At 41.3% G+C, this 26795-nt stretch overlaps 1 protein-coding gene across 1 annotated transcript; it reads left to right on the forward strand.

The window, feature by feature from the left end:
• The first annotated feature begins 7799 nt into the window (after positions 1-7799).
• On the forward strand, positions 7800-26373 carry csgalnact1a (chondroitin sulfate N-acetylgalactosaminyltransferase 1a). Its single transcript, XM_079551564.1, has 7 exons — positions 7800-9054; positions 13082-13298; positions 14629-14730; positions 23616-23794; positions 23869-23963; positions 24934-25015; positions 25797-26373. The coding sequence occupies exons 1-7, from the start codon at positions 8253-8255 to the stop codon at positions 26084-26086; spliced, it is 1767 nt and encodes a 588-aa protein (XP_079407690.1). The 5' UTR covers positions 7800-8252; the 3' UTR covers positions 26087-26373.
• Positions 26374-26795: the final 422 nt, after the last annotated feature.

Raw genomic sequence — 26795 nt, forward strand, 5'->3', positions numbered from 1 at the left:
AAGGCAGTCTTTATATGAGGGGGCGAAGGGGGCGGGGTGGGTGGACCAGGGGCTTGCACAGTGTAAAAAAAAGAGAGAGATAAACGGAAGTGCAATATGGACCTTCAATGTAAAGTCCTAGTCTTTTTACGCACTTTATTTTTCTTTAGCCTTGTATATCAATTGTGTGTATGGAATAAGTTAGTGAGCGTACGGATGCCCCATTGACTCATTAGTCTGAGTTTGGCTAGAAAAACGAATTTGAGTTCTTGAAGTCCACGATCATCAGCTTTATTTTGAAGCCCCGTTAATTGCGCTTCATCTTCGGCGCGTGCGCTTGACGTCGCCACTTGAAACGCGCTCTGCCGCTTCTGCGAGTGTCGGCACAGACACAGAAGGACCGGGGCAGGCAAAGGAGCGCGCCCCCAGAACAAAACCAAACGTGTTCACAGAAAGAAACCGAGCCGAGCGAGCTGAACCAGAGGTAAGTTCTCATTTCACTGTTCATTTATAGGCAGTATTTTTGTTAATTGTGTGAGCACGTTCTTCTCCCCAAAACATAATTGTTACAAAAAGCCTCTGGCGAGATGATGGAGCCTATAACGTGATAACTTTGGGATATATCTTTATATTTAATTTATACATTGTTTATTGCTTATAATGATCTGTCATTTTCCCATTGCTTTAACATGTTCCTGTTCAGGCTTTCTACACATTACAGTATTATTGTAGGCGTATTTCATATTTGCCCAAATCAAATTGCTGCATGGCTGACACTTCAAATATTCACAGAGAAGCAGGCACTGTTAAATGGCCAGAATAGTGAAGACTTACTGAAGAACAAATGCTTTAATCCTGTTTATGACCCTCTATCTACCCTGGGTGAGCAATGAGCATGCTGGTGTTGTTTCCTCAATTGGTAAGAATGGAGCTGTGGATTAGGGGGATTTGGGTTGTTTGACAAGCAGAGAAGAAAGAACCCTCACATAGGCATGGTGTAATGGTGCTTTGCCGGGCCCAGGCACGGCCATACATAAGGACATATATTCTGCTGATGTGCCCGTCTTTGCTGTTTGTAGTTATTCTCACTCTCTGTGGGCTACTGTATACGGGTAGCCTGCATACTCATGTTACAGTAGCAGTATTACCCAGCACTTTGTGACATTTTAACCAGGCAAGCTGATGTAATGTCTGCCCTGCTCATTAACAAAGTGGCTGGAAGCTGTTCCAGTTGCTTCTCCTAATGGCTTAACAAGCAGTTTTCAGTTTGATGTGTGTGTGTTTCATTTGTGCAGTGCAGTGTGTCGGGGTCAGTCACATTCTTTACATGCAAATATAGATATGAGATTTCCCTGAAAGCTACAAAGTTATTTAATGTCTGGAAATGCAGCTTCATGTGCCTGTATGCACTCGCCGCTTTCTTGTAAACTGGATTCCTGTGTTTTCTCTGTGCATAGTTGTTCCTTTACATTCAACAAATAATCCAGCCCAGTGAAATCATAAGCCAGTGTAATTCCTGTGTTAGAGGGAATTGTGAATGAATAGAGGGAGCTCCATTTAGGGTCAATATACGTCAAAAAATCAAGATAAAAGAAAATTGCATCAAATTCATACTGGATTGCAAGTGCTTGGCTGTGTGATCCGACTAAAAGGAAAAAAAATGAAGAACCTAAGCAATGTCTAATGCAACGGTCGCTTATTACAACACATCAGTGTGTGGTTTCAGCTTTTGTTACACACTTACGCACACAAATGCTCCAAACTGCTCATTTAAGCAAATGTATTGCTGATGAGTTATGGGAGAAGAGAGCGATACACTGCCGGATGAGCTGGTTCAGGCTTTACATGTATTTTCTGCCACTTGTCCCATTTTCTCCCTTGAGGATCAATGTACCCTCCTAAATTTGGAGGATAGGGAGGCTTTCTGTGGAGCAGTAACAAAAAGCAAAATGAGGATTGGGCTGCGTTAAGGGGCTTTTCTTGTAGCACAGAATACATGTTTTTGTGAAGCGCTCTTTCCAGATGGCAAGTTGACAGGGAGGTTCCGGGGGAAAGTGGCCCCTAATGAATAGGAGGGAGATCACCTGAGGGGACACCACACTTCAAAGACCACTCTTTTCTCTGCTTCTTACAGACTTCTCTCTCCACTTCCTATTTACTTTATCTCTCAGCGGTTTCTTGGGTGATATTTGAGAAAAGCTGACCATTTATGTTCTTATCTCTTCTAATTCTTCTATCTGTTATCCCCACTCATGGTCGCCTAACAGATTATGTTTGTTACCCTGCAATTGCCACAGGACAAGCTCAACTTGTCTGGAAAGAAATCCTAATGTATCTATTGACACGTTTTTGACATGCTCATCAAATTGTTAACAGCCCTGACCTCCAGTTTGCCTACACAGTACAGGCTCAGACAGAATGATGGAGACAGAGAAGGCACGACTTCATGTGACATATGCTGAAGTAAACTCTGGCACAACAGGATGGGCAAAAGACTTCGACATTGTTCAAATGGTTCTGCTAAATGTAAAACAGTTTAATGAAGAGTAATAAAACAATGGGATAGAGGGGTTTATTCTTAGAGTTTACACTAAAATCCCGGCATATTTTGTGACAAAAATGACAATGTCGGGTGTGCCTCAGTGGCTCACATCGAGACACTATCGGACCAAAAATAAACTTGCACCAGGAATGTTTTTGACAGGTAGCATTATTTACCTCAAACATGCAAAATCTTCTACTCCTATTTCTTTAAAGGTCACACTGTTCCTGCTGGTTGAATACCAATGCTTTGAATGTTGTTTTGCTGTAATTCTTGAATGTGTTAAACAGCGTAGACACTTGCCACAGACATTTGCCAATGCAGAGACCGTGAGGTCACTTCTCAAATACCACTGACATTTAAAGGTTAACCTGAGCATACTGTACAACACAAAGGGGCATATACACAGTCCGACCCTGACAGCACTCTGTGATTTCTGCTGCTCGAGTGAGACTCTCCAAACATCCAACACAAGACAGACAAGACAAGTTTCCAGGCAGATTCCTCTTTTCAAGTCTAAAAGGAAAGGTATAAATTCTACTTTTTAGAACTGAATTAGTTCAAATTGTACACCGCGTTCCAAATTATTATGCAAATTGTATTTCAGTGTCAAAAAGGTTAAAAAAAAATAACTTTTTCAATGAAACTCATGGATGGTTTTGTGTCTCGGGGCTCTTTGAATCACTGACAATCTCAGAGACCTGGGATGATTAGTTTTCAGGTTAAGCCCAGTTAAGGGAAAAACTACTGAAAAAGGATGTTCCACTTTATTAAGCAGATCATCATTTTTAAGCAATAAGGGAAAGAAAAAGGATCTCTCTTCTGATGTCTTGGTCTAGGAATGAAAACCTTCGAAATGTCATGAAATATTAAGCTTAATTCTCGTACTGATAAAAGATTTGTGGATGATTCAGAGATCACACTCCGTTTTGTGCAGATAAAGGTACTATTAGGACGGTTTCTGCCAGACAAACACATCAGATTAAGAGAACAGATGCTACAAAGCAGCATACAGGTATTTGAAGCTGCTGGTGCCTCTGGAGTCTCCCGAACATGAAGCTGTCAGACCCTCCAGAGGCTGCAGTTGTGCATAAACCTTCTCTCCGGCCTCCCCTAAACTGTTCATTGAAGCTGAAGCAGAAACGGCTGCAGTGGCTCAGAAATACATGAAGAGTGAACAGTCTTGTTCACTGATGAGGCCGTGTGACCCTGGATGGTCAGATGGATGGAGTAGTGAATGGTTGGTGAATGGCCACCATGTCCCAACAAGGCTATGACGTCAGTAAGGAGGGGGCGGAGTCATGTTTTGGGCCAGAATCATGAGGAGAGAGCTGGTCGGCCCCTTTAGGATCCCTGAAGGTGTGAAAATGCCCTCTTAAAAATATGTGGTTTCTGACTGACCACTGTTTTCTATGGTACAAAAAGAAGAGCCGTGCTTTCCCGAACAAAATCTCTCTATCTTCCTGTTTCTCAATGCTGTATCCATGCTATATGAGTACAAAACATGAATTAATTATTGCACATGTATCAGTAGATGTACCTGTTGTATTATGCAACAAGAACTTTGGGGAATACACTTTGAGTCGAGTGAGAATCGACCAGAGAATATTAAGCTTCTCCATATTGGATTAGACCCAATGCTGGTATTTTGCCACTAAGCTCAAATGAAGTATCTTCCATCTAGCAACCAAAGAGTGTCCTGAAAATGTGTGTGGTTTCTGTGTTTCAAGATAAAACTGCGTCTGAAACGGCGCTCAACAATGTGACTGAAATTATTGTTTTGAGCCGGTGAAACATTTCCTTGAGTGAAATAATGACAGTAATTGAAATCAGAAAGAACTTTTGCAGATACTATACCTAACATGCCATAGTGAAAAACTAGTTCTTCTTCTAATAAGCAGCTTCACTCACCAGGAGAGTAAAAAAATAGAAAAGGCCATGTGGGGAAAGGCTTTAGTGACCTATGTGTAAAAAAAATAAGATACATTTTATTTATATAACACATAGGCTGTCTGTGTCAGACCACACATGTCACCCACCTGTGTGGTAACAGCAAAGGAAATGTCATCAAGTGGATGCAATCCAAGATGGTTGGGTTCAGTGGCAAACTATCGGGGTGAGCTAAACCTCTGACTTTAAAAGGTCTGATCAAAAGGTCCTGCAGCATGGTTAGGCTGGTGGAGAGACACAAAGAGACCAGTCTCAACTCAGCCGTTTACAGGGAGTTCAGAAGAGAAGGGACCACATCACACCTGCTCCCAAATTATTACATTGGCTCCCTGTATACTTTACAATTCACTTTAAAATGTTGATGATGTTTTTAAAAGCTTGAATGGCTTGGCTCCTCCTTACTTCAGCCTCATGTGCCAGAGCTCTGTGCTCTGCTGACCAGCTCGTCCTGGTTGTTCCTCAGACCAGCCGGAAGACGAGAGGTGATGGAGCCTTTTCTGTGATTTGGGCCAGAATCAGAACGGCTCAATCACTGGAGTATTTTAAATCTTTACTAAAAACACTCCTCTTCCCTCGGGCTTCTGGCACCAATTAACGAGACACTTGGCATTGTTTATACATTTTGTAATTGTAAAATTCATATATTGTTTTTTTTTTATTTTGCACTTACTCTTTGACTGTTCAGCACTCAGGCTTTGACTGCTTTAAACGTGCTCTATAATTAAAGCTGATTTGATTCGATATTGTGGTGATAAACTGAAAACCAAAACCAGAGAAATATGGGACATAATGGCCTGAGATAATGGGATGAGAGACACACCCCCAACAAGAAGTAAATAAGATGATTTAGCAGATTTACCATATCCTCCTGGGAACCCAGGAGCGCAGCCTGTTCAGTATGATTGAGACTGTTGAGGTGTGGGCCACAACTCATAAATCTGGTGATAAATCTTTTCCTCACAACTTGCAGAGCTCTGTTACCCCAACTGTTGTTGATACATTTGGCTGTAGATTTTGAATGCGGTGAACGGGAAAGAGACGGCACCATCAGTTTGTGAATGTTACCTGTGAAAGCTGCTCTGTCTGTGCGTGTGTGTGTGTGTGTGTGTGTTTTTTTTATCAGGAGAATGTATTGAGGTCGGCTTCTCTTCATTCTGCACAAGCTTATGCCTCTCTTATTGTATTAGTCACAGAGTAACACAAGAGACAAAACAATTAAAAGAAATGATACAATTGGCCCTGTATTTACCGCACACTACAGTATTTATAGTATAAGAGAAGTCACTTGAATACATTTTCTTGGCATTGCTCACTGTTTTCTTGAAGCTTCACAGGAAGTCATGAACGCAGGAAGCTCATCACAGCCTTCCGGGATAAGTGATATGATTATCTGCAGGAGGTTCCCTTGTGCGCTCTGTTCACATGAATGTGAGTGTAATGAGTCTTTCTGGGGAGGCAAAGAGTAGAGTTTGCCACATAATTAACATTGTCATATTTTTGAGAGGATGTAAGGCGTCCTCTGTAATTAAAGGGCTGTGGCATGTGGAATTTGCCAGCCATGGGATTTATGGGGGAGCCAAATCTATAGGATCTGTTCGTTTTATTTAGCCGTTTAAATGAATGACTTGATCAATCGTGTAATCTAATCTGTATCACTGAGAGACTTCTTTTATCCTTTGAATCATCCAGGCTTACTGCAGAGACGGCTTTCACCCTTTACATATCTGCTATCACACAAAAAGTTGACAAAAATGAAGAAAAGCTATAATTTGACACTTCTGGAATCCTGATCTTCCTCTGTGAATCGTTGTTGTGATGACGAGAGTTCGCTCCCCTCAAATATTCCTCCAGTCCACAGTGGAGGTCCTGCTGGAGGAATGCCTCGTACCTGATAAACCCGTGTCATAGATTTAGCACAGTCTTGCATTCACTAACTACATACTAATCCTTTCATTGGATGCAGCTCGGAGCGCTGCTGTCAAAGAGCCGACTGTGTGGGGAGCGCAACTTGACACAAAGATACATTCAGAGATACAGGAACGCAAACACTCACACACCATCGCAGGACAGCTCATCTGACGCTGAAGCAAAGGCGTGTTTGTGTTGGGCTGGGGTTGAATCACATTTAATTAGCTCTATTGGAATGCCGGACTGAATTATAGATTTTGGTTAATGAGGAAATACACGGTCCATTTCTCCACTTAAATGTTTGTAATGTATTGTATCCTTAAAAACAAATGATAATAGGAAATAAATCATGAATATCTCTTTTTTTTTTTTACATAACCAAATATTGTTATTGCCTGTCAAACAAGAAACAAACAGTTCTGCTTCAGAAAGCCATCAAAAAATACTGCCTGTGTATTATTGCTGTTGTTTACATGATAATTAGAATATTATACCTAATATATCACTTCATAATAAATGGTAATCTCAGATTAAATAGCTCTTACCTATACTGCACTGCCGGTGTATTGATGAGTACGGGATATCTATGCATCTTTTTTCTGTCTCTCATCCACATCCCAAAAAAAAAGCACAGTTCTGTCCTTGTCTACGACTAACAGGTCTAAACTATAGGCTCTCCGAACATCGAGGGATTTCTGATATCTCCATAGCAACGGAGATGAAAACAAGAGATTGCCGAACACATCGGGCTCAAAATCCTATGATTTATTTTGCTTTAAACATAAAATAAATTGTTCATCAGATGTTTAATGTCATGACACGCGTTAACGAAGTCAGAAAGAACAAAGAGCTTTTAAAACATTTTCTCATCAGCATTATGTTTAAAGGGAGACTATTATGCAAAATCGACTTTTTCAAGCTTTACATCATGTTATTATGTCATTCCCTCATTAAAAACATGCCTGAAGTGTTGTCTTGGCACATTCACGTATTTTTGAGTAATCTGTAAAAACTCTGATGGCAGCCATTTTAGGGTTAGGTTTAATACCCCCTCTTTAACTTAGATTATGATTTCCTGAAATGCGAACAGAAATGTGTGAAATTCAGCAACAGCAACTGAACATTTAGTTAATTGGGTCGTTACTCCAAGTACCTCTTGGAAATGCATACATTCATCTACATCCATTAAGTCCACTTTCTGTTTCTGTGGGCCTTTGCCTCAATAGGCAGGTTATCGTCAAATGACATTTTATCACAATCCGACTATTATTCAACTTAATAATTCCTCTGGAATCCATTGACTGTTTTCACATTTCGTTTAGTGACGTAACACCGGAGAGTCCTGTACAGTTGAATGCTATGAGGCAACACTTACTGTTTTTATTGCTAACCTCTTGTTTTCTTTTCCACCCCCAGGTCTCCCTGGAGCGCATGAACATACCTGTGCTGTCATCTACACATCTGTTTGATAATGAAACATAGCAGACTTCATACATCAGGCAGCGTCACCTGCCGTGGTGTGTCATCATGTAGATTAAGGGAGAACTCCGACAGAGAGGAAGCTGATCCCACAGACTCTGTGTGAGGGTCCACCATGAGTCATAGATGAGTGAAGCATGTCTGTGGTACTGTCTGGTTCTGAACCTGCTCATAAATGGACCAAGCTTTTACCATGAAGCATTGGCACTGAAATGTGCGGCTCTGAAGTGCTTTAGAGGAAATGACCTAATTCGGGCAGTATGAGCACACAGTGATAAGTGGTCCGCCTCCTCGCCGGTGATGGAAAAGATTTGCACATGGACTCTTATCATTGTGACCAGTGTGTGTGACGTTACATGAGGGTCTGGATGAGATACTCATAGGGGGAATTTACATGTTAGATGCTGAGATGTTGCGCCGTGGACTCCTGGGCTGGGTGTCCCGCGTTGGAGGCATCCTGGTGTTGCTCTGCTGCTCACTGTCACTCCTCTATGTCATGACCTGCAGCCCTCCCCACTCGGACGAGCCACCTATGAGTCATGCTCTGCCCAGGGAAGGACACAACCATGCCGGCCAGGGGAGCACGAGACAAGACATTGGGACAGGCACAGGTGGGACTGGCGGGGTGGGGGAAGTGCCTCCTAAAAGTGGCAGCCCTGGAGGTGTGCAGTCTTATCAAGCACTTCTTCAGGAGCGAGAGGAGCAGCATCGACTTCACATCTCGTCTTTGAAAAAGCAGATCGCGCAGCTGAAAGAGGCTCTGCAGGAGCGCAGTCAGCAGCTCAAAGGAGTACAGGAGAGTCTGAAGAAGGGCCTGACGGAGGGACAGGACGCTGGGACCAGGTCACATGGGGGAGGAGAGGGCCAAGGAGCAAAGAGCCAACTGACAGACATTCAGGAGTTTCTCAAGGGCCAGCTGTCGAAGGCTGAGGTGAGCAGTGGGAGCAGGTTCCCCAGTGAGTATGCAGTGGTGCCCTTCGAGAGCTTCACCCTGCAGAGGGTTTATCAGCTGGAGATGGGCCTCACACGACACCCAGAGGAGAAGCCTGTCAGGAGAGACAAGAGAGATGAGCTTGTGGAAGTGCGTGAACTGGCTCTGCAAAGCCTCAATGCACCCGCATCCCAACAGGAGAGCAGGAAGATTGAGGGGAAGGCTCAAAGCAGCAAAGTCTACACACCCTCTGACTTTATGGAAGGTGAGAATTACGAACCATTCACACATTCACACACGTGCCTACACCAGTGTACACAGACACTGGAGGCAAGGGTCAATCGTCTTACTCAGGGATACAGCCACCTTAGGAGCATTCCAGGACCGAACATCTCCCTACATGTCACTGTAGATTAACAGGTTTGTGCTTCTCAACGTGGGAGGTTTCCAGACAATTTCAGGGTTTGCCAGATCATAGGGGAGGCATATTTTCTGTTTGAATGGAAAATGCTGACAGCGGCTGTCCCGAACAATAGCAGTTTTATATTCGGTTAAAATGTGCAGCATCAGTTTAATAAGCTGAAGAGGGTGGAGAAAAGTACTAACCTCAATACAGAAGGCTGGTATTGTTTATGGTTCACTTTTATACAGAGGTGGTCAGTAACTAAGTACATTTAAGTAGTAGTGTACTTAAGTAGAGTTGTTGAGGATCTGGGGTCTCGTTTACTAAACTGTACATAAGATTCTTACTATAAAAGTATGTACGAACAAAAACCCAAAGTTCATGTATGGAGAAAAATACTGGGACTTATAAACCCTCCGTACACACTGGTACGCACACCTGCACGTAGTCTTCCCTTCACTGATCCCACCTGGAGCAGAAATCTGTGCACATGACACCACATTCACATCAAGAGAAAATATTTAGCTTTCTGTTTCTCAGTTTGTCCTGCGTCCTTCGCCAGCCCCCTTTGTGCAGGAGCACGATATATGCCCACGACACTAGGGGCCGCCATTGCTGTAGTACCTCTGTAGTATTGGAGTTTAGGCACGTTAAAAACAACTTTAGAGCCTGTTTTTTTTTTTTTTTAAACACTTTCTACGGCTAGATATTCCTCCTGTGATAACGCTGGGTTAGTCAAAATTAAAGAATTTTCTAAATCTCGTACTTATTGAGGGTCGGACTGTTAGCATTGGAGCAGCGCGAGCTACACGTCACGCAAGGGCCGAGTCTTCAGTGAAGATGCCGCCCTTATGCCCTTTTTAGGAACATGCTTCGTCAGAGCTGGGGAGGGGGAGTCTGTAAATCCGCCATGAATTCCCCCACGACTGTAGTCATTATGGTAAACGAGGAGGAGTGAGCAGAGGCTGTCCATTATATATACAGTCTGTGGGTTTGAGACGCCCCTGAAGTGCGTGAGCCGCACAGGTGTCTCAGATCTGGTTCAGTGGTTGGTGGTCGCTGCTGGAAATGGCTCTGATGTTCAACTTTACAAGCAAATCAATGTTGTTAATGCCAGCTTTGATCACCTCCATCTTTTATCAAAAGTGAAAACGTTTTTATCTTTTAAGAATTTTGAGCTTTATCTCAACTAATACAATGCACTTCATACAGGCATGAATCGAAATGCACTTTTTCACCTGCATTAGTCCAGAACTCTGCACATTTCTCAACAGGAACCAAAAGTATGAACACATGTCTCCCGTTCTTGCGTGGTTGCACTGGCTTCCTGTTCATTTAGAGTTGACTGTAAGATTTTATTGTTTGTTTTTAAAACATTGACTGGACTGGGCCCTCAGTCCATCATGGACCTCGTCCAAATGTAGACCCCAGAGCATGCACTGAGGTCTGAGGACCAGCTCCAGCTCATGGTGCCAAAGACGAGCTGTAAAACCAGCCCCCACAGTGACTTGTGTGGTTCTCTGTGTCTTTGATTTAGATTTTAATAACCTTATTTAATTTTATTGTTTTAATGTTCTATAATATTTTTAGTTTATTAAAAGTATTTTGAAGTATTATTATTTTGGCTTCGAAATGTTTTCTTGATATATTGTTTTTAATTATTTATTGCTTCTGGTTTAGTAATACTGTATTTTTTTTGTGCAGTACTTTGGAAACTCTTGTTAATAAAATGTGCTATAGTAATAAAGTTGGATTGGGTAATAAAGCCAACTGGAAAAGCTTCATTTGGAGTGTCATCCATGTCATCCATTGAGAATTTGCGGTGGTTTGGCTCATGGCTTTGTTGGAAAACAAAATCAGGCGTTGCCTTGTGGTTATTTTGGGCGTCATATTTACGTTTTTGAAGCCTCAACAAATGTATTACTTAACACTCATAATGCTTTGAATACTTCAGTGTTTTCTACAGCACATACTTCAGTACTTTAACTTATGTAACTTAGCTTTAGCTGCTGTATCTTTACTTTTACTCATGTCACAAAATACTGCGTCTATATTGTTGTTATTTTGATACTGTCTGTGTGGGCGAGTGGGGAAGTGGACGAGTGGACGAGTGGGGGCGAGTGAGGGCGGGTGGGGGAGTGGACGAGTGGGCGAGTGGACGAGTGGACGAGTGGGGGAGTGGACGAGTGGGGGAGTGGACGAGTGGGGGAGTGGAGGAGTGGGCGAGTGGGCGAGTGCGGGCGAGTGGGGGAGTGGAAGAGTGGGGGGGAGTGGACGAGTGGACGAGTGGGCGAGTGGACGAGTGGGCGAGTGGAGGAGTGGGCCAGTTGACCAGTGGGGGAGTGGACGAGTGGACCAGTGGGCGAGTGGGCGGGGGCTCACCAGTGGGTCAGGGCATATGAGGCAAAGGCCAAAGAATGTTGTTGTGAATATGAAGGATGTTGTGTGGTATAGCTAATGTAACACTGTGTTTAGAAGACATAAATACTGTTCATCAAACTCACATCAAAACCTGATATTTGGAGTTGAATGGAAACATCTTGAGCCGTTTGTTGAACTGATTAAGAAAGACATGTCTTTTATGGGAGTTATTATTGGCTGTAATTAGCATGTGATGGAAAACTGCACTATGCAAACTCTGCTAATGACACAGGAAGCCTCCGAGGCATTAAACTGTGTAAATGGCGCCGCATATTTTTGAAACTGACCCGTATCATATAATCTTGAGGGGAAATGTGTGCCCGTATCACCGGAATCTGGCTGGTTAACAGGCAGTTCCTGTCAGAGGATGGCTCTTTGCCCAGAGACATAAATATGCTTCTCTTTCCCTGATTCACCCCATACTCACTCTAACGGGCTATCCACTCAGTTATTATTTTATCTTAACACAAAGCTTTCCCCATGGAGTCAACACACATCCAACCAACAGCAGTGCAGAGGAGTTTATGATAATATGTTTATCCATTATCATGAGTTAGATCGATTATACAATTCTGAAGTTAATTGTTGTAGTGTATTCAAGGGTTTGTGGGAATTTTATGAATATCATCCGTGTCCCCAGATATGAAGTAAAAAAAATTGATGTAATTGTTGTTCACATGCACAATTTCAGTTTTTTTCTGTCTCCCACTATGTTTTTATTGCACATTTCATAAACATAGACCGTTTCCGAACTTTGCCCATATAGTTAAACTACATTAAAACACGATATTACTTTATCTAGCTCTATAAAAATAAAGAAAAAACAACAACAGCCCACTCATTACCAATTGTTCATGAAGGAAGCACAGACCGTTGGATCGCTTGCCAGATCCAATGGTCAAACCCAGTACACCCAAAACCACAGTATAACAATCTGAGGGGACCCTGCTCTTTCTGTTTGTGTCTTATGTTTTGTAGGCAGTGAGAGAACAGACCACAGTATAATCTAAGAACTCCCAGAATTACAAATAAACAATTAAAAAAGGACAAAAACAAATGAATATGAAATAACCTTTCTCCATTTGTCTCTGTTGTATCTTTATCTTTTTACATATAATCAATAGTCATTTGCAACCAATTAACTGAGAAGAGAAACTGAACAGAATGTGCATCTCTCCCTCAGAGTGAAAAGTCTTCTTAGCAACCAACAAGAAAAGGCCTGTGGATGAGATAAAATGTGTTTGCGAGATGCTTCTTGGAAGGATATAGTAGCATATCAGCCTCTCATTCTCTCCCTGGCTGCAAACTGTATGAACCAATCAGTGCACAGACCCTGCACAGCGCACAAGAATATGTTATAGCTCTGGTGCTGTTACATTTCATCCATGGATTGCAATATAAAACTAGGTCATGGATGGGTTGCAGGAACTGGCAATAGCAGGCTGTGAATGTGACTCTCTGTGTTCAGGTATCACACGCACCGAACGGGACAAGGGGACGCTGTACGAGCTGAGCTTTCGAGGGGAGGCGGCGCATGAGTTCAAGCGCTTGGTGCTGTTCCGGCCGTTCGGGCCCCTCATGAAGGTGAAGAACGAGAGAGTGGACACAAGCAGCACCCCTATCAACATCATTGTCCCGCTGTCCAGACGCACAGACAAGTTCAAACACTTCATGCACAACTTCAGGTAAACATGCTACTTCAGACCTTAAACATGAGACGTGCTGTTTTATTCTGTCTGAGAAAAGGTGTAAACCCTCAGGCCCTTATTTATTATTTGGTCATTTCTAACACACAGCAGCTCAGAATTGCCCAAGACTTTTGTTTCTTAATGAAGTCAAAACTTTAAAAAGACAATGTGAAGAAAAAAATAGTCATGCACTTCCCATTGACATTGACATAATGGGAGTACTATTATTAAAATCGACATTTTGGAGGGTTAAAGCAATGAAGACATGTTGGTTTCTCTGATGAAGGCTGAGGTCAAAGATCTCAAAACACTCTGTACACGTTTATGATTTAAAAATACTTTTAGTGTCCTAAAATACAAGCGGTCACTGTTGTTGTTTACTTTAGCGAAGATGAAGATGGTGCATCGAGGCCTCTAAAGCTGCACATGCACCGATCTATGAAGCACAAGGGAAGAGATGCCCAGTTTGTGATCATCATATATTTAAAACAATACCTCAGAGGTCCAGTCTGAGGTTTTGTTAAGAATGGAACAGTCCTGTGAGATAAGGACAGAGGACATTGTTTCACTGTAAAAACTGTATAACTGAAGTTCTCATTGATATTAAAATAAGTAAATCAAGTCAACAGTTCAGAACTAACCCTGAGCACTCTGTCAATGTCGCTCTAGAAAAAACATCCTTTCCAATGTTGGTGATTTATTGTGCTGCAGTCCCAGCAAGTGCTTATCACAGCTCTTTTTGCGTTTTACATGCTAAATCCTGCTTAGCGCAGTGTTGCAGCCCATTAAAATGCCCTCCTGGGCAGAGCAGCATTAGCTCATATACTGATGATGTTTTAAGACCTGGCCAGTCGCTAAGCAAACAGTTTCTCCCTCATCCATATTAAAAGCAAATATGAAACACGCTTGTGTTGGTTCAGTAGAGATTCAGATTTGTCTTTATCGCCTGTGGTTTATACTGTAAACATGACATTGAAAAAGCCAAATCCAATCTGATTTGTGGTGATCCATCAACCTTATCTTCATCATGATTTGTAACTTTCACTTTTTGGTTTGTAGCGTTTGTTTCTTGGGGGAAGGTTTAGTTCAGTAGTTTATTGTCAGGATCCCCATTAGCGCAGGCAAGCTGTCGGTGTCAGTGTGGCTCCTGCTGGGCCAGTGTTTGGAAAGACATTTTCAGCATGTCCTCATCAAGGCTTGGAAAAGGGCCTACATCCTTTTTCAACAATTATGTTACGGATAGTCTATTAATACCTACTGCACGTTTGTACTATTTTGTAGAAATGTGTTACTCTCATTTTATCTTTCATCCACTGTGCCTCTACAGGGAGGTTTGTGTGCGGCAGGACGGCCGAGTCCATCTGACTGTGGTGTATTTTGGCAACGATCAGATAAATGAAGTCCGCAGCATTCTGGAAAACACCTCCAGGTAGGTTTGAAGTTCAACTATTATGCTCTGTTTTATTCTATGTATCTATTTTCAGTCTTCAGGATTTGTGAAGTTAGATAAAGCATTAGTTCCTTTCTGTTTCCACTGCAGGACATTTCTCACCATCACTTTGACCCAGTCGCTTTGAAATAATGAAACAACTTTACTCTCGTGCATTCTGCTGTTCACATACACCACTGAGGCACACCTCCTGCGTGGCATCATGCTGCCCCTGCTCGTGTGTCTGATGAATTATACAGCGGTGTGGCTCCCAGGTTGTGCAGCTCGGCCACCTTCACAGATGACACAGATAAATGACAGCACACACACGATCATGTGACTGGCTCATGTGCTGCCTTATGGTCACCCCCCACCCCCAAACACTGATGCTACCATTTTCACTATAATGTTACTGGTCGTTGCTATAGCGATCGTTGTTGTTTCTGAGCTTTTTGGTTGGCCTTGAATCGGTCTGACAATCTCCGGTATCACCATCGTGTCGGTGTGTTTGCTCTCAAGGTCTGAGACAGAAACCAGGCTCAGAGTGAGATAAGTTCAGATAATTGTGTGATTATAAACCATAAACAGGACAAAATGTGAGATAATAACGGCTAGCTCGGTCTTGTGCCACTCAGTAGAGATGCCTTTTGCTGCATCCGCTGAACTTTTTACTGTATGACTTACACGTCCTTACTTCAAAGCAGCTGCACTGTGCCCCTGGGACTGATGCACATTTTTGAGCTCGGGAAAAATGTCTCACGGTGTATAACAAGAGCGCTGAATACGGAGATTTGTGTGTAAAGATGAATGAAGGAAGAGAGCACAGTTATAAAGAGATACCAGTCGAGATCTATGAAGAATTAAGGTCTATGCGGTGTTGTAATGTAACATCCCGACCGAGGTGCAAAGATAAGAAAAAGCAGAGAGTTGAAAGAGGTGTCATCATTAAAACATAACCTCTCTGTTCCTCTTCAGCAGCCTTCTACGCCAGGCTCTGTATGTGATCACAGCCTCTGTTTAAACTGACAGGACACACCATCCTATGAAGGCTTATAGAAAGAAGGAAATGACTAAACGCATTTGCACACATATAAACCATAAGCAATGACAAAAAAGTCTGAAAAACGACTATTTTCATAAAACACTTTAATTCTTAGTCATGGAGCGTCCAAACAAATAACAACAATGCTATAATAAACAGCCGACACTCATTTGGCTTCTGTTGCCACGCTGTTGCTATGCTGTGAAGTCACTCACATTCCCTGTATTCAGAAAAAGAGAGGGACAATGAGGCTATGAGTCGTGTTGGGGGGAGTCAACTATTTTGGGGGTTAGAGCTGCCAAACCTTGTCCTAGTAAAAATTTAAAAAAGAGATAATTATTGTGTGGGAGGAAAGGAAGTTAGGGTGTTGAAGGTCTGTCGTACACAATAGCCTTAAAATGGATGGAAAAGTCAGACAGCAGGTGCGAAATATTGAAGGATCAAAAGCCAATGTGGACAATGGCTGGATTTGGTTTTGTCTGCACAGTTGTTCACTTTGGCCGCAGTAAAACAATAATAAGATACATGGTCCAACAGATGCAGAGTGAAGACCAGGCTGCACAGTGTGAGGGAAGCCCTTTCTTGTTGTTGGCTTGAGCAGAACTGACAGGATCAGGTTACTCTGTTAAGATGCTACTTGACAGCTCTGCATTGCCTTATGATTGTGGCGACACACTTTCCAATGTGTTAGCGCCTACAGTGTGCCCTGTTTTAAGCTTGTGTATTATATTATAGTCAACAAATGAATACTGTGTGTGCAAGAGGCAACACACAGGAAAGATCTAGTCATAATTGCAGATTATGTTGATGGATGAAATGTTGTGCCAGTGTTTAAATAAAGCTAAGGCTCTTTTTAGTGCAATTACAAGATGCTGTTTTACCACTAATGCAGTGGAAACAAAGGCAATTACATTTGCTGGTAAATAAGATGCATAATTAATAACCCATTCATAATTCATGAAGTCTAGTCTCAAATATGTGTAGTAATTTCCACAGTGGGATGTTGTGGCTACATTTTATAACTTTATTCAAATGTCGAGACGTGGAGAGACATCGTGTGGTTTCAAGTGCATTAGCTTTCGCTAAAATGCAGCAATTTGTTGCCGATGAACGTTTGTATTTAGGTGGTGGTAATGTCAAGCATTTGGGAGACACAAAGTGTTATTGTGCCATCTGCGGTCAGTCGAGTGCCAGCGGGTGGGTCCATCTCACTGGGGCGTCTTATTTGGATCTATAAACAGCACTTAATCGTCCATGGGTTGTAGCTGTTGTTATTGTCGGAAAGAAATTAAGCAAGTATGCACCGCAATAATTGTTTTGAGTGAGCGTGTAATCTCAAGTAATATCTTAGGCTTGTTTATGGGAGAGACTTAAAATAGGTTAGAGAAACAAAACAGTCTTTTCATTGTAAGTGATAAAATACTACATACCATTCACACAGAGAATATTCGAATCCGCCTCAGGGCTAAGAACAGGGTAAGCGTGTTTCCGGCTCATCCTTCCTGTGATAAAGCTCAGCATGTCTGTCTGTTCTTGCCCACCTTTGTCTGTCCCGCTTCCATTCTCACATTCACGCCACAATAACAATGGAGACTTGATCATGTTTGCTGTGCCCTAGATGCAGTTTCTCTCTGGGCGCTATCTGAAATGTGTGTGTGTGCGTGTGTGTGTGTGTGTGTGTGTGTGTGTGTGTGTCAGTGTGTTAGTGTGAGTGAGGCATTAGTCACTAACAGAGAGAGTTGTTATGGTTAGACTAGAAGCCACAGCTGTGTACATCTGGACCCAGATGTTTCTCTTTTCTTTCGGGGCGACCTAGAATGGCTTTGGAAGAAGTGGTTCTGTTGTTCTATCTGCTCTATTTACCCTCAGTGTCACTGCTGTCTGACTGGGAGTCACACATGTCTTATCAAGTTGTCCTCAGACGGTCCTACTCTACTATTACTCTACTGTTACTCTACTGTTACTCTACTGTTACTCTACTGTTACTCTACTGTTACTCTACTATTACTCTACTATTACTCTACTGTGACTCTACTGTTACTCTACTATTACTCTACTGTGACTCTACTGTGACTCTACTGTTACTCTACTGTTACTCTACTGTTACTCTACTGTGACTCTACTGTTACTCTACTATTACTCTACTGTGACTCTACTGTGACTCTACTGTGACTCTACTGTGACTCTACTGTGACTCTACTGTTACTCTACTGTGACTCTACTGTGACTCTACTGTTACTCTACTGTGACTCTACTGTTACTCTACTGTTACTCTAATATCACTCTACTGTGACTCTACTGTTACTCTACTGTTACTCTACTGTGACTCTACTGTTACTCTACTGTGACTCTACTGTTACTCTACTGTGACTCTACTATTACTCTACTGTTACTCTACTGTGACTCTACTGTTACTCTACTGTGACTCTACTATTACTCTACTGTTACTCTACTATTACTCTACTGTTACTCTACTGTGACTCTACTATTACTCTACTGTTACTCTACTGTGACTCTACTGTTACTCTACTGTGACTCTACTATTACTCTACTGTTACTCTACTATTACTCTACTGTTACTCTACTGTTACTCTACTGTTACTCTACTGTGACTCTACTATTACTCTACTGTTACTCTACTGTTACTCTACTGTTACTCTACTGTTACTCTACTGTTACTCTACTATTACTCTACTGTGACTCTACTGTTACTCCACTGTTACTCTACTGTTACTCTACTGTTACTCTACTGTTACTCTACTGTTACTCTACTGTGACTCTACTATTACTCTACTGTTACTCTACTGTTACTCTACTGTGACTCTACTGTTACTCTACTGTGACTCTACTGTTACTCCACTGTTACTCTACTGTTACTCTACTGTTACTCTACTGTGACTCTACTGTTACTCTACTGTGACTCTACTGTGACTCTACTGTTACTCTACTGTGACTCTACTGTGACTCTACTGTGACTCTACTGTGACTCTACTGTTACTCTACTGTTACTCTACTGTGACTCTACTGTGACTCTACTGTTACTCTACTGTGACTCTACTATTACTCTACTGTTACTCTACTGTGACTCTACTATTACTCTACTGTTACTCTACTGTGACTCTACTGTGACTCTACTGTTACTCAACTGTGACTCTACTATTACTCCACTGTGACTCTACTGTGACTCTACTGTGACTCTACTATTACTCTACTGTTACTCTACTGTTACTCTACTGTTACTCTACTGTTACTCTACTATCACTCCACTGTGACTCTACTGTGACTCTACTGTGACTCTACTATTACTCTACTGTTACTCTACTGTTACTCTACTGTTACTCTACTGTTACTCTACTATCACTCCACTGTGACTCTACTGTGACTCTACTGTGACTCTACTATTACTCCACTGTTACTCCACTATTACTCTACTATCACTCCACTGTGACTCTACTGTGACTCTACTGTGACTCTACTATTACTCCACTGTTACTCCACTATTACTCTACTGTTACTCTACTGTTACTCTACTGTTACTCTACTGTTACTCTACTGTTACTCCACTGTTACTCCACTGTTACTCTACTGTTACTCTACTATCACTCCACTGTGACTCTACTGTGACTCTACTGTGACTCTACCATTACTCCACTGTTACTCCACTGTTACTCTACTGTTACTCTACTATCACTCCACTGTTACTCCACTGTTACTCTACTGTTACTCTACTGTTACTCTACTATCACTCCACTGTGACTCTACTGTGACTCTACTATTACTCTACTGTTACTCTACTGTTACTCTACTGTTACTCTACTGTTACTCTACTATTACTCTACTGTTACTCTACTGTTACTCTACTGTGACTCTACTATTACTCTACTGTTACTCTACTGTTACTCTACTGTTACTCTACTATTACTCTACTGTTACTCTACTGTTACTCTACTATTACTCTACTGTTACTCTACTGTTACTCTACTGTGACTCTACTATTACTCTACTGTTACTCTACTGTTACTCTACTGTTACTCTACTATTACTCTACTGTTACTCTACTGTTACTCTACTGTGACTCTACTATTACTCTACTGTTACTCTACTGTTACTCTACTATTACTCTACTGTTACTCTACTGTTACTCTACTGTGACTCTACTGTTACTCTACTGTTACTCTACTATTACTCCACTGTTACTCCACTGTTACTCTACTGTTACTCTACTATCACTCCACTGTTACTCCACTGTTACTCTACTGTTACTCTACTGTTACTCTACTATCACTCCACTGTGACTCTACTGTGACTCTACTATTACTCTACTGTTACTCTACTGTTACTCTACTGTTACTCTACTATTACTCTACTGTTACTCTACTGTTACTCCACTGTGACTCTACTGTGACTCTACTGTGACTCTACTATTACTCTACTGTTACTCTACTGTTACTCCACTGTTACTCCACTGTTACTCTACTGTTACTCTACTGTTACTCTACTATCACTCCACTGTGACTCTACTGTGACTCTACTATTACTCTACTGTTACTCTACTGTTACTCCACTGTTACTCCACTGTTACTCTACTGTTACTCTACTATCACTCCACTGTGACTCTACTGTGACTCTACTATTACTCTACTGTTACTCTACTGTTACTTTACTGTTACTCTACTGTTACTCTACTGTTACTCCACTGTTACTCCACTGTTACTCTACTGTTACTCTACTGTCACTCTACTATCACTCCACTGTGACTCTACTGTGACTCTACTGTTACTCTACTGTTACTCTACTGTTACTCTACTGTTACTCCACTGTTACTCTACTGTGACTCTACTGTTACTCTACTGTCACTCTACTATCACTCCACTGTGACTCTACTGTGACTCTACTGTTACTTTACTGTTACTCTACTGTTACTCTACTGTTACTCCACTGTTACTCCACTGTTACTCTACTGTTACTCTACTGTCACTCTACTATCACTCCACTGTGACTCTACTGTGACTCTACTATTACTCTACTGTTACTCTACTGTTACTCTACTGTTACTCCACTGTTACTCTACTGTGACTCTACTGTTACTCTACTATCACTCCACTGTGACTCTACTGTGACTACTATTACTCTACTGTTACTCTACTGTTACTCTACTGTTACTCTACTGTTACTCCACTGTGACTCTACTGTGACTCTACTATTACTCTACTGTTACTCTACTGTTACTCTACTATCACTCCACTGTGACTCTACTGTGACTCTACTATTACTCTACTGTTACTCTACTGTGACTCTACTATTACTCTACTATTACTCTACTGTTACTCTACTGTGACTCTACTATTACTCTACTATTACTCTACTGTTACTCTACTGTTACTCTACTGTTACTCTACTGTTACTCTACTGTTACTCTACTATCACTCCACTGTGACTCTACTGTGACTCTACTATTACTCTACTGTTACTCTACTGTTACTCTACTGTTACTCTACTGTTACTCTACTGTTACTCTACTATTACTCCACTGTGACTCTACTATTACTCTACTATTACTCTACTGTTACTCTACTATTACTCCACTGTGACTCTACTGTGACTCTACTGTGACTCTACTATTACTCTACTGTTACTCTACTGTTACTCTACTGTGACTCTACTATTACTCTACTGTTACTCTACTGTTACTCTACTGTGACTCTACTGTGACTCTACTATTACTCTACTATTACTCTACTATTACTCTACTATTACTCTACTGTTACTCTACTGTTACTCTACTATTACTCCACTGTGACTCTACTGTGACTCTACTGTGACTCTATTACTCTACTATTACTCTACTGTTACTCTACTGTTACTCTACTATTACTCTACTGTTACTCTACTGTTACTCTACTGTTACTCCACTGTTACTCTACTGTGACTCTACTATTACTCTACTGTTACTCTACTGTTACTCTACTGTGACTCTACTATTACTCTACTATTACTCTACTGTTACTCCACTGTTACTCCACTGTTACTCTACTGTTACTCTACTGTGACTCTACTGTGACTCTACTATTACTCTACTGTTACTCTACTGTGACTCTACTATTACTCTACTGTTACTCTACTGTGACTCTACTATTACTCTACTGTTACTCTACTGTTACTCCACTGTTACTCCACTGTTACTCTACTATCACTCCACTGTGACTCTACTGTGACTCTACTATCACTCTACAGTTACTCTAATATCACTCCACTGTGACTCTACTGTGACTCTACTATTACTCTACTGTGACTCTACTATTACTCTACTGTGACTCTACTATTACTCTACTGTTACTCTACTGTTACTCCACTGTTACTCCACTGTTACTCTACTATCACTCCACTGTGACTCTACTGTGACTCTACTATCACTCTACAGTTACTCTAATATCACTCCACTGTGACTCTACTGTGACTCTACTATTACTCTACTATTACTCTACTGTTACTCTACTGTGACTCTACTATTACTCTACTATTACTCTACTGTTACTCCACTGTTACTCCACTGTTACTCTACTGTTACTCTACTGTGACTCTACTGTGACTCTACTGTTACTCTACTGTGACTCTACTGTGACTCTACTGTTACTCTACTGTGACTCTACTGTGACTCTACTGTTACTCTACTGTTACTCTACTGTTACTCTACTGTGACTCTACTGTGACTCTACTATTACTCCACTGTTACTCCACTGTTACTCTACTGTTACTCTACTGTGACTCTACTGTTACTCTACTGTTACTCTACTGTTACTCTACTGTTACTCTACTGTTACTCCACTGTTACTCCACTGTTACTCTACTATCACTCCACTGTGACTCTACTGTGACTCTACTATCACTCTACAGTTACTCTAATATCACTCTACTGTTACTCTACTGTGACTCTACTATTACTCTACTATTAGAAGATCTTTATTTATATAGCGCCTTTCACAGACATAGTCACAAAGCTCTTTACAATTGTACATTCTCTCCATACTCAGAGGTGGTAAACTACGTTTGTAGCTTCAGGTTCCCCTGGTGGAGACTGACAGAAGTGATGTCGCGACTGCACACGTCTGCGCCAACGATCCCTCTGACCACCACCATACATCCACTCACACATCATTCATCGTGGCCTATTGTACATGTTTTTAATGGTAGGGGAAAACCGGTGTACTCGGAGGAAATCTACGCAGACACGGAAAGAAACTCTACTCTCCACAGAAAGGCCCCATCCGGCTCTGGGATAGAACCGGGACCTTCTTGTTGTTAACCTCTTCACCCCCATCTGGACTGAGGCTTTACCCAAACCTAAAAGCTTCTTGAAAAAAGCGTCACAATGTCAGCAAAAACTAGAAGAAAACGAGCATTAAAACACATTAAAAGAGCAATAAAAAAAGTCAAAAAAGTGATGACAATGTGAGGAAAAACATCCATTTAGCTGTGTTTTGTAGGTCCTATCTTTCAGATGAGGCGTTACACTGGCGTGTTGGCTGTAACCTTATGGATTTGGGTAAAGCTGGAGCAAATGCGCTCGGTTAAGGCGGTGGTGAAGAGCTTAAAGGCATATTTCAGGATTTAAAAAAAATCCTCAAATATCCTTTAAACGTACAAAAGGATCCCAAATTGAAGCCCTCGAGGACCACTTCAGGCACCTCTGGTTGTCAGGTTGTGACATTGAATGAAATCACCCAGCTTCACCCTTCATGACCTCCTGGCATTGCAGTTCCGCTCTATCCAAAATGCTATCATGCAAAACAATCTATAAACAATGATAACTGAATGACCCATGTCCTCTTGTGTGTCCTGTCAGGGAGGCGAGCTTTAAGAACTACACACTGCTGCAGCTCAACGAGGAGTTTTCTCGAGGAAGAGGTCTGGACTTCGGGGCCCGAGCCTGGAAAGGAGGCAATGTCCTGCTGTTCTTCTGCGACGTGGACATCTACTTTACCGCTGACTTCCTCAACGCCTGCAGACTCAACACGCAGCCGGGTGCGAGTCAGCAAAAGTCACCAACGGGCTTAACAAGTCATAACTGTGGTCACTGACTGTGTTTTCCCCCCCAGGTAAAAAGGTCTTCTACCCAGTGTTGTTCAGCCAGTACAACCCCGCTCTGATCTACGGAAGTAGTGAACATGTCCCACCAGTCGACCAACAGCTGGTAACACAAACAACACATAAAAACTGCTACACTGCAAACAGTGGGTTCTAAGCAAGTAAAAAATGTCTTACTTGAAGAAATAAGTTCTTATTTTTCCCTAATAACGTCTTGCCTAGCAAAGTTTTCTTGAGAAAAAAAATCTTATTTTAGGAAATAAAATCTAGCCATTTCTTGTTCAGATGTATTTGCTAAAAAACATGCTATTTTGTCTTGTAACAAGAAAGAAAGACTTTTTGAATCTTCATTAGACAAAGAATATTTGTTTGTGTATTTTAAGAAAAAATAAGATCAGAACAACTCTTAATTTAAGAACTGATTCTCACAGAGACATTCCATTCTTTATTTTTACACTCACTCACTCACTTTTAAGAAGATCTAAACTAACACAAGGTACACGTTATTACAGATTGTTACAGAGCTCATTACATTGTACTAAATGTAGTTCGGTACAATGTATCACGATAGTGTAAAATAAAGTGATACCACATATATTCTTTCCCAAAATAGGAATATTTTCCTTAAATATTAGTATTTATTAAGAGCTTTTTGCTCAAAAATGGGTGTAATTTAGAACATTTTGCTTAAACCAGGCAACATTTAAGTAAAATACCCCACAGTGTTTCACTAAATACGAATGTTTTTCTGAAATTATTCCATTTTCTGAGGACATTTTTAATTCTAGCTATTTATTTGCTTACATTTTGTGTTTCTTTCTTGTTTTATAATAAGAAAAATATTCTAGAAATAAGAATTCTTAGCAAGAAAAAATTGGCAGATTTCTTTCCTTAAAACAAGACAAAATGTCTTATTTTAAGATTTGTTTCCTTGTTTTCAGCAGGGTACTTTTTGCAGTGTAGTTAAACGACTGTCCATGTGAAGTCCACTCATTGTGCCTTCTTGTTTTTTAATATTTGACATACTATTGTAAGTATTCTAAAAGCAATCACATGCAATATGTCCTCTTCTGCAGGTAATCAAGAAAGACACAGGATTTTGGAGAGATTTCGGTTTTGGCATGACCTGTCAATACAGATCAGACTTCATCAACATAGGTGATGATCATTTTAACAGACTATGCAGGGTAGCATTTCTGCATTTTATTCAATGTGCTTTTAAAGTCACCCATGTCAACAATACACGGCCCATTGCCACAACTCAAGGCCACTGCTTTTCAAAGGAAGGTTAGTTTTTATACTTGGCATGCTCCTGTGGGAATTCTGTTCTTGGGACCATGCCTGCTTGGAAATACACAGCAATAATCTCCCATCTTCATTGCGTTTTTTTATTTTAGTTCTGGCCTGGAGCAAGGATTTAAAATAGGCCTAGATACCGCTGAAGCCAAAGCCACACAGAATAATTTGCTTCAATAACAAAGTGAGAGGTGTGTGCAAAAGCGGATGCACATATGGAAATTCAGGCTGGAACATGCCCACTCTGTTTGCTGACATACCATAGGGCGAAAACAACGCGGGATTAGCAAGAAACAAGGCTGATTAGGATCACATTACTCCATGCTCAGGCTATTTCTCCAGGAAATCAAGTACGAGGAATAATACTGGAACATTTCTGCATGCTAGATCTACACTAAACTGGCCACGTTACTGACACTCAATACCTTTGAATGATAATACGAAAGTAACAAACATTATGACATCATCATCAAGACAAATAGGCTGTGATAAGATTTAAAACATGAAACTGCGAATGAAAGTTGCTTTTCGACTTCCTCACATCTCTACATCATATTTGCTGTAGTTTATGCTGTAAGTGACATATATAGGGTGTACCTAACAAACTGTCCTGAGCATATAAACATTATTTCTGTTCTTCCAGGGGGCTTCGACATCGACATCAAAGGCTGGGGAGGCGAGGATGTGCACCTTTACAGAAAGTACCTCCATAGTAACCTGCTGGTCGTGCGCGCTCCCTCGCGAGGCTTGTTTCATCTGTGGCACGAGAAGCAGTGCGCTGATGAGCTCCCCCCAGACCAGTACCGCATGTGCATGCAGTCCAAGGCCATGAACGAAGCCTCGCACGGCCAGCTGGGCATGCTGTTCTTCAGGCAGGAGATAGAGGCTCACCTCCGCAAACAAAACCACCAAGAAAGTCCCAAAAAATCCTGAAGACCTCTGGATCCTACTGTTTATTACTGGATTGTTGATTTAACAGTTTTTAACACATTTCTGTTACTTCTTCACAGAATGGACTACTCACATATTTATACCAAAAGTCATACTTCAGCTTGTGAACTGAGCCCAAGTTCTTGTGATTCATGTTGGCCAATAGCGCCACTTAGTGGAGTGAGATATGACATGAAATCTTTTCCTTGTACTAAAATGTTTAAATATTTATGTTTGTATTTAATTTGAGTCTTATAATGGTTAAAGCGACTTCATCTCTTTAAGTCTTATATAGTCAGTGTAATACACACATTGTCGAGGTCTTTCTGTAGGATTTCAATGATTCCATTTTCTGAAGGCAGTAAAACTGTAGATCTTTCACGGAATATTGTTCTAGCCCTTATTTGATAAAGCTTTAGTTTTTTTAAGGTGCAATAACATTGATGTGCAGAAAGCACTTCAGATCAAGCATCAAATATTGTTTTTATACAATTAACTACAGACACAGTGGTTGCAGTGGTGCCTTGTGTTGATATTTGGTGATGAAGGCGTGATATTTGGTGCAGATTTTCTCTCAATTTTACATATGTTCAGTGCCAGACAGTAGAATTTCACATGAGGCGATTGTTGCTTTCTGATATTATTGAATTTACTCCCTCGTATGTGATTACAAAACTTCTCCAATTTGTCGTCTTCTGACTAAGCCCACAAT

The sequence above is a fragment of the Gobius niger genome (assembly GCF_951799975.1).
Source record: "Gobius niger genome assembly, chromosome: 2".
Classification (NCBI taxonomy): Eukaryota; Metazoa; Chordata; class Actinopteri; order Gobiiformes; family Gobiidae; genus Gobius; species Gobius niger.